The following is a 7,301-nucleotide window of genomic DNA, read 5'->3' on the forward strand; positions in this document are numbered from 1 at the left end:
AGATGGGTATAAGAGACAGGTATAAGACAGGGAATACGAATGTCCATGTACTCATCAAAGTCAACATGCCTGTCTCTTATACACTATACAACTCTGGAATGTAACAATAATCTTCCAATTATCTTTCATTACAATGTTTACATATACATTTTAAAAAATAATTTTAGCTATTCATTTTTAATTACACCAAAAAGCAATGTTCAGCAGTTAAAAAATTGTGAATTTATTATTTAAATTTATTCACTCAACAATTTGCTTTTGTTCTTCCTGATGGTACAATAACAGTCTGCTCCTCTCTATAGTCTTCCAGGTAGACCAATCTTTTTTTTTAATACTATGTTCATAAAAATATAACTCTCTGTGTTTATAGCACCATCTCTATCCTTTCCTTCATAAACATCTTATCTTTCTGCAAAGAGAAAATCTTTTAAACAAATATTCTTCCCTTTTCAAAACTTTATCAAACCTTGTCAATGTTCCCCACAGTTAAAAGATTTTCATAAACATACACACGACAATATAGGTATTTCAACACTTTTAAATGTTCACAACATTGTCACAAAACCCTACCAACATTTTATTATGACATTCCTTTTCATTGAATAGGAATGCTATCCATGGAAGAATTCAATCTACATAATATAATAGTCTTGTTTTCACATTTCACAAGTTATAAATTCACTCTGTATGCACTAGATATTATGTGGGCATTATACCATACCATGAGAAAATTGTTCAGTTTGAATTTATCCCAATATAGACGAATGCATATTTTCTATTAAAACCAATTATTTATTATGTCACTGATTGCGATGGTTCCATACCAAGTTCTGATCCAGAGGTGGACAAGAAGCCATTCAATTAATAAAAGTAATCATGAACCCCATCAACATGTTTTTAAAATCTGTAATTCACTGTTATAATGTATCTTTTCTGAAATTAAAAATGTTTTAAAACAAATTTATACAACTTATCCCTTTTGAAGCACCATTTCTGACATCAAAAGTTCTGACAAAAGCAAGTATTAACAACAAGAAACATGTTGTGTTTCAGCTTTTCTTTTTTTTTCCATCGCTTCTGAGTTCTAGAACTCTGTTCTCCATGCAAGGCCTCTGCAGCCAAAAGTACAACACAACCAACAATCATTAGTTCTTCGAAATAGTTTAAAAGTTCACTGTCAGAAAGTTCATTCTTCCTTAAAGGCTTCTCCTCATGGTACTAATTTTTATCAACAGCTCCCTCTCTAGTTTATCTTCTGTTGCTCCCGCTTCCGTTATTCTCTTGTCTGCCTCCCTCTCTAGTTTTGTCTTAACATATTTTGTCTTGCAATTTCTATATAACATTTTCACACATCTTCCCCCAAAAATTTGTGATCAACGTTAACCGAGTTTGCATTGAAAATCTCACGGACAAAAATATCATGATAGTGCATGAGAAGTGTTGTGATGAAGACCGTGATAGCGCGAGGTGCTTCTAATGAGACCGTCTGACCCGGTGACCACACAAGATTTGGACCGAACACAACGGCAATGTTTGAAGCAGACATCTTGTTCTTATCACTGTGTTGGACAACCTGTAGGAGAAAAAAAATATTTTGTTTTTATAATTGATAGTTTATTTGTCTTTGTGTCAATTAGTGTTTTCCTTGTCAACTTGGTCTTAAGTGATAATGATTATTTAAACAAATCCACAATTTACATTCTAAATCAATTTACTGCAAGGAAGTTACAAAATTATAAAATATATTAAATGCATACATAAAATACAAAATATTATTACCCCTATGTGATATATAACCAGGTAATTGTGAAGATGATAATGATAAGTATGATAAGGGTGATGGTAATGTTGATGATAATGACAATGATAATGATCATGATAATCAAGATGATGATGATAGATTAGCCCAAAACAAAATAATACACACAAATAACTGTGGAGGTGATGATGGTGATAAATGTGATGAGATATAGCATTTAAAAAAAAAAAATTAAACATTAATTAGAAATATTATTATTTCTATCAACATTCAATCTCTATAAATTCTACTTTAATTAGTCATACCTCTAACAAAAGCTTCATTAGATAGTCAAGAACTAAGTAATTATCATCCGGAATCTTTTCGCTAATTAGATGTCGGCAGATCTCCACTCGAATATTCTCATCTGGAATATCTAAAGAGAGATATCATAAAAAATGTTGCTTATAATTTAATCCATAACACAGATGTGGATATTCACTCTTGCAAAATCTAGGTAAAGTTCAAATAAATTTGACTAAAATCGTATTCACTCAATGTTGTAGATACTTTTAAATAGAATGTCTGAAATGTCAGACAGATATGGTTGGTATCATTTGATTATCGGATGGATACGCTCATATACAGTACTGTACATAATTGAAATAAGTGCTTTCACTATGTTACTGAAAATCTAAAAACGCATCACTCAGTTTAAATTGACTTAATTTAATGCATATGTTTTCAAGACATTTAGTATCAGAGGACTGTGACCTGTTTCTGTTAATTGTAATTAGCATGGTATTCAAACCGCTTATGATTTATTTTTAGATTCCGCATCTTGTAAAGTTTCCATCGTAAATTACATTGATCTCATTAAAGTGCGTTCAATAAAGAAAATGCTCATTGAATTCGTTTCTCTAAATTAGTGAATTCAAAAAAACCCCAGATGCACCAGTAAGTTTTACAAATACAAAATTTGAAGTAATTGAAAGTACTTAAAGTAACTCAATTCGAAAATAATTATTGCATTCAAAACAAAAAAAATCCAATATACAACAGTATAATTATATACTATATAAAGAATCCAACTCACCATAAATTGAGAGAATATGTGGGTAAAGGTCATTGCTTAAGATCGGTTCAGGTAACTCCTTAAAGAACATCTTAAGTATAAGACAGGGAATACGAATGTCCATGTACTCATCAAAGTCAACATGCTCTCCAAGATCATACTGCTTCTGTATAACCTTCACCATTCGTGCATTTGGTGATCTGCGAAACACGCCCTCTACTGTTAGCCCTAAGAGGTAGAAGAAAAAAGTATTCATTCATCACAGAATGAGTCTCTTGGTACAAAACACAAATTGGGTTATTGGTATTAGACCACATCATAAGCTTATTTCAATTTTTTAATTAGGTTCATGGGTTGAGTAAAACAGGAGTATGACAAATTCGATACCTGAAACAATACATTGAATAAAACCTCCTCAACCAATGATAAATAACCCATAAATTGTCCATGCTGTACTTTCTTTGAAAGCTTGTGCCCTTAAGCTACATACTACATAATGATTTTATCTTAGTAATTCCGGTTTCCGCTTAAATGTACCACGCACAATACGCTGCCACTATAAAAATTCTTTTGTTCCTAACTTGATTCATCTACACAAAAATAATGTTAAAAGATAGATATTTTATTGTGTATATATTTTTACTTACTAATCTTGTATATAATCGTTTATTTATTACTGTATTGTATATGTTTTTATACCTTGTAATTTCTGATTTTTCGGACAATAAAATCACCTTGTATCTTGTATCTTAAAAACACTTTTAAGGTATGTAACTCATCTCAGAAGCTTTGCTTTTGTGAAAATATATGTATTTAAATATCAGAGACTACGAAACCCCATTTTGGTCGAAGTATAACCTTATGCATATTTCTTTGATATATCAAAATGAAATAAAGATGTACAACAAGGAACGTTCAAATTTTCTGAAGGTTTTTTAAAGCTTTTACTCCACAGAGCATACCTTTAATGATGACTTCAAGTGTTAAAATTTAAGTTAATAGAGTTTGTTAGTCAATACCTTACAATAATCTGCTTTACAAATATTTGTAATGCACCATTTTAAAAGGCACAGGAACTATACCTTGTGAGTAAGATATAGAAATTTAAATATTTTCCAGTGTAGATAGATATGCACATATCTCACGATGACGAGCGCACCTACCTCCCGTTATCTATAATTTGCACTGGCTTCCCATTAAACCATGAATAAATTATAAAATTCTTCTAATGTACTAACATTTGAAGCACTGCGACTCCACCAGCCCACTTACCTACTTGATTTCCTTTTTAAATATGTCTCCTTATCCTCCCTCCATTCTTCTAACCTAATAATTTGCTCATTGTTGCTAAAGTTAACACCAAATCCTGTGGCCACAGATTATTTTAATTTCAGCTGCCACTCTTTGGAACTACCTCCCTAAACATATTGACAACTCACCTTCATTTGCTATTTTAAGGCCAAGTTCAAATCACAACTTTTGAACATCTAAACATGCACAGCGCCTTCAATTTTTACCCTGCTTTAGTGATACTGGCACTTTATAAATGATTAATTATTATTACTAAATTATTATTATTATTATTATTATTATTATTATATAGATAAAAGTGAGAGGGTTTATAATTGACTATGATTTATGGTCTTTAAAAATATAATACATCATCTGTAAATATATTTAAAAACCTGAAATATCTAATGTAATTATAATATTTTATATGCTAATAAATCATTATCTGAACTGACCTGTTCGTAGTCATGAAAGTAAATTTATCTAATAAAATTCTCACCGTTTTCTCGGATGTAAGCGATCGTTTCCTTCATAACTCGCGGTATTGGATCACCATTATTATTATCCTTCAGACTGAAAATAAGAAGCCATTAATTCAAGTTAAAAGCTGGGAAGGACACTCAAATGGACTATTAGCATATCAATCTTCATCATCATCTTCTTCAGGACCACTGCTAACGTCACCACATCCATCTTCATCTCATACTGAGGTCAGAAGGTTTCACCAGTTCAATTATCACACCAAAAAAGATGAATTTATATATCTTAATTAGAGGCATATTTTTTATTTAATTCTATTATTATTATTATTATTATTATTATTAATATGAATTGTTATTATTATTTTTAATAAATAAGTAGTTAAGGATTATATGTTTGTGTACTGTATCCTGTAAACATAAAAATAACAGTTGTTTCCATTGAGTTGTTAACCCAGGTAAAATAAGAAATAAATTAAAAAAAAAAGCTATGGCTCCTACAACATTGTATGTCCATAAAACACTACAGCTAGAATATAAATAATTATGAGGTGATTTTTTTTCCCCGTATAACAAATTTAAACAAGAAGAGAAATGCAGCTTGGCAGTTTATGTAACATGAACACAATCTGTAGCATTAACAATACAGGATGTCATTTGCTGCATCATATCTGACGTTTAATTAACATTCTCATATTTTGATCACCGAACTATATTCTGCAACATTTTCTACTGCCTAAATGACCGTAACATTTTTTTATTACCGGAATGTTTCTTTTTAAAAATTAATTTTTCATACTTATAGTAATAATAATAATAATATTAATTAGCATTTATACTATATACAAATACTGATAGTTGTCTTTCATTTCATTTCATTTATTTATTTATTCAGACAAGTGCCTTGAGGCTTCAAAAGTCTGGAGTCCCAGTAAACTAAACTTAACTACATGCTTAGCTATGAAATAGAATTATAAGTTCAAAAATGTAAAACAGTGAAGGACAATGATAAATTCAACCATTCCATATATAATTGATGTTGGGTTGTTTTCTCATCGTTTTAATTGTTATTAATCATTTTTGTGTTTCTGTTTCCTATTTTATTTTTTAACCGATGTAAATTTTGATGCAATTCAGTCTGTGCTGCAAAATCAAAATGTTTGAATAATAAACTAGAATAAAAACAAAGAACGATAAAACATTCATGAGTCGAAAACAAATTTGTTTAACCTGTCTGAAGAAAACTGTGAGAAAACAAAGGACAGCAGAATCTTTGAAGGAAGAGAGGACCAGAGAATATGGAAGCGATGGATAGGTGAGAATTTGAGACAATTATCGTGAGTATAGAGATGTTTGAAGGTGAAAGAATCAGGGTAACGAGAATCTTAATTTGTTTATGTGTTTCATAAGCTGGGCACTCATTGCGAATGGCATGCCACAAAGATTGCAATGTGACAAGGCACGTGCAAACAATCTGCTCAGTGTGCCATCAGCAACCAGCAGATGACATCCCATCGTCAAGCACCCTGAGAGCAAAGATGGATTTGCCGTAGGTACTGTATACTCCCCAGGGAATGGAGAATCTGGCCCTTTATTTAACAGGTAATAACGTAGCAAGCGCATTGAGATTATACATAAATCAAAACATTATTTACATCAACGTCAATATCAGTAGCGATTTAATATATGTACTTTCTTAGCAACATTTTGCAACATCAATCAAACTTACAATTGTAATGAAACTCCAAACTGCTGTGTCGGAGGAATGTCATCTGGGTAACTTCCAGATGATCTGCTTTGCCAGGAGTTTGGTACTCTTGTTGTATCTGGTACAATCTTTCCTTGGTTCAGCATCTCTTTTCGGTCATACCTAGGTTTTACCAAAAAAAAATTGGGTTTGCTATTTGAGTTAAAATATGGCATTTTAGTTAAAAAACTATATACTATCAGTACTAAAAAGTGTTCTTTTTGTTGGGATTAAAAAGAATGATCACTTTGACAATCATAAATATGCAGTGGCGGATCCAGAAATTCAAATTAAAGGGGGCCTAGGGGAGGATTTTCACAGATGTTGTGTGTATTAATACCAGGTAAGAAAATTTCTGATTATGGTACCTCTAGATGGCTGGATATGGCACTCTCAGGCTTAAATTTGAATATAATTTTCTTCTTCTTTCTTCATTTTTATATAATTTTGACAAATTTAGGGGGACCAGGGCAGGATGGGCTCCCCTCCTTTGAATCCGCCACTGATATGGTACTACCTAATTGTCTTTGCTCACAGTGTTGAACGAATTCTTGCACTATGCTCCTTTATTACTACAAATTAATACCTCGCTACTGCTAAAATGAGCCATTTTATCCATTAGCTTTTAAGACCCAACGTACTGAAACATGCTCGAAAGATCTGGTTACTGGTACATAAATTTTGGAATTTCTCAAATGGAAGTACATCATTATGTATTAACCACACTTCACATGTTGGCCTTTCTCAGTTACGGTAAAGTGGCCTAGTGTTGTTTATAGATGCTTTTAAACATAAAGATTCGAAATCCAATCTAGGCCTATGCAATTTTTTCAAATATGTAGTATTTGCATACATACATATATATATATATATATATATATATATTGAACCTGTTAGTGGCGGTTTTCATCGCTGTTGGTTTTATACTGAATAAAATAAAATAAATAAAAATAAAATAAATAAATAAAAAAT

The 7,301-nt window shown here is 31.3% G+C and overlaps 1 protein-coding gene across 8 annotated transcripts in view; it reads right to left on the bottom strand.

The window, feature by feature from the left end:
• Positions 1 to 1,068: 1,068 nt before the first annotated feature.
• LOC117114909 (rho GTPase-activating protein 1-like) overlaps positions 1,069 to 7,301 on the bottom strand; it is a 26,284-nt gene continuing 20,051 nt past the window's right edge. For all 8 annotated transcript variants that reach the window (XM_033258527.1, XM_033258537.1, XM_033258578.1 and 5 more), the window contains 5 exons: positions 6,312 to 6,452; positions 4,603 to 4,676; positions 2,835 to 3,041; positions 2,065 to 2,174; positions 1,069 to 1,573 (listed from right to left, as the gene is read on the bottom strand). In XM_033258527.1, the coding sequence (XP_033114418.1) occupies positions 1,346 to 1,573; positions 2,065 to 2,174; positions 2,835 to 3,041; positions 4,603 to 4,676; positions 6,312 to 6,452 (760 nt within the window). In that variant the 3' untranslated portion in view covers positions 1,069 to 1,345. The remainder of the gene's footprint in view (positions 1,574 to 2,064; positions 2,175 to 2,834; positions 3,042 to 4,602; positions 4,677 to 6,311; positions 6,453 to 7,301) is intronic.

This window comes from Anneissia japonica, unplaced genomic scaffold (assembly GCF_011630105.1).
Source record: "Anneissia japonica isolate Jap-2015-1 unplaced genomic scaffold, ASM1163010v1 scaffold199_len4679917_cov187, whole genome shotgun sequence".
NCBI lineage: Eukaryota > Metazoa > Echinodermata > Crinoidea > Comatulida > Comatulidae > Anneissia > Anneissia japonica.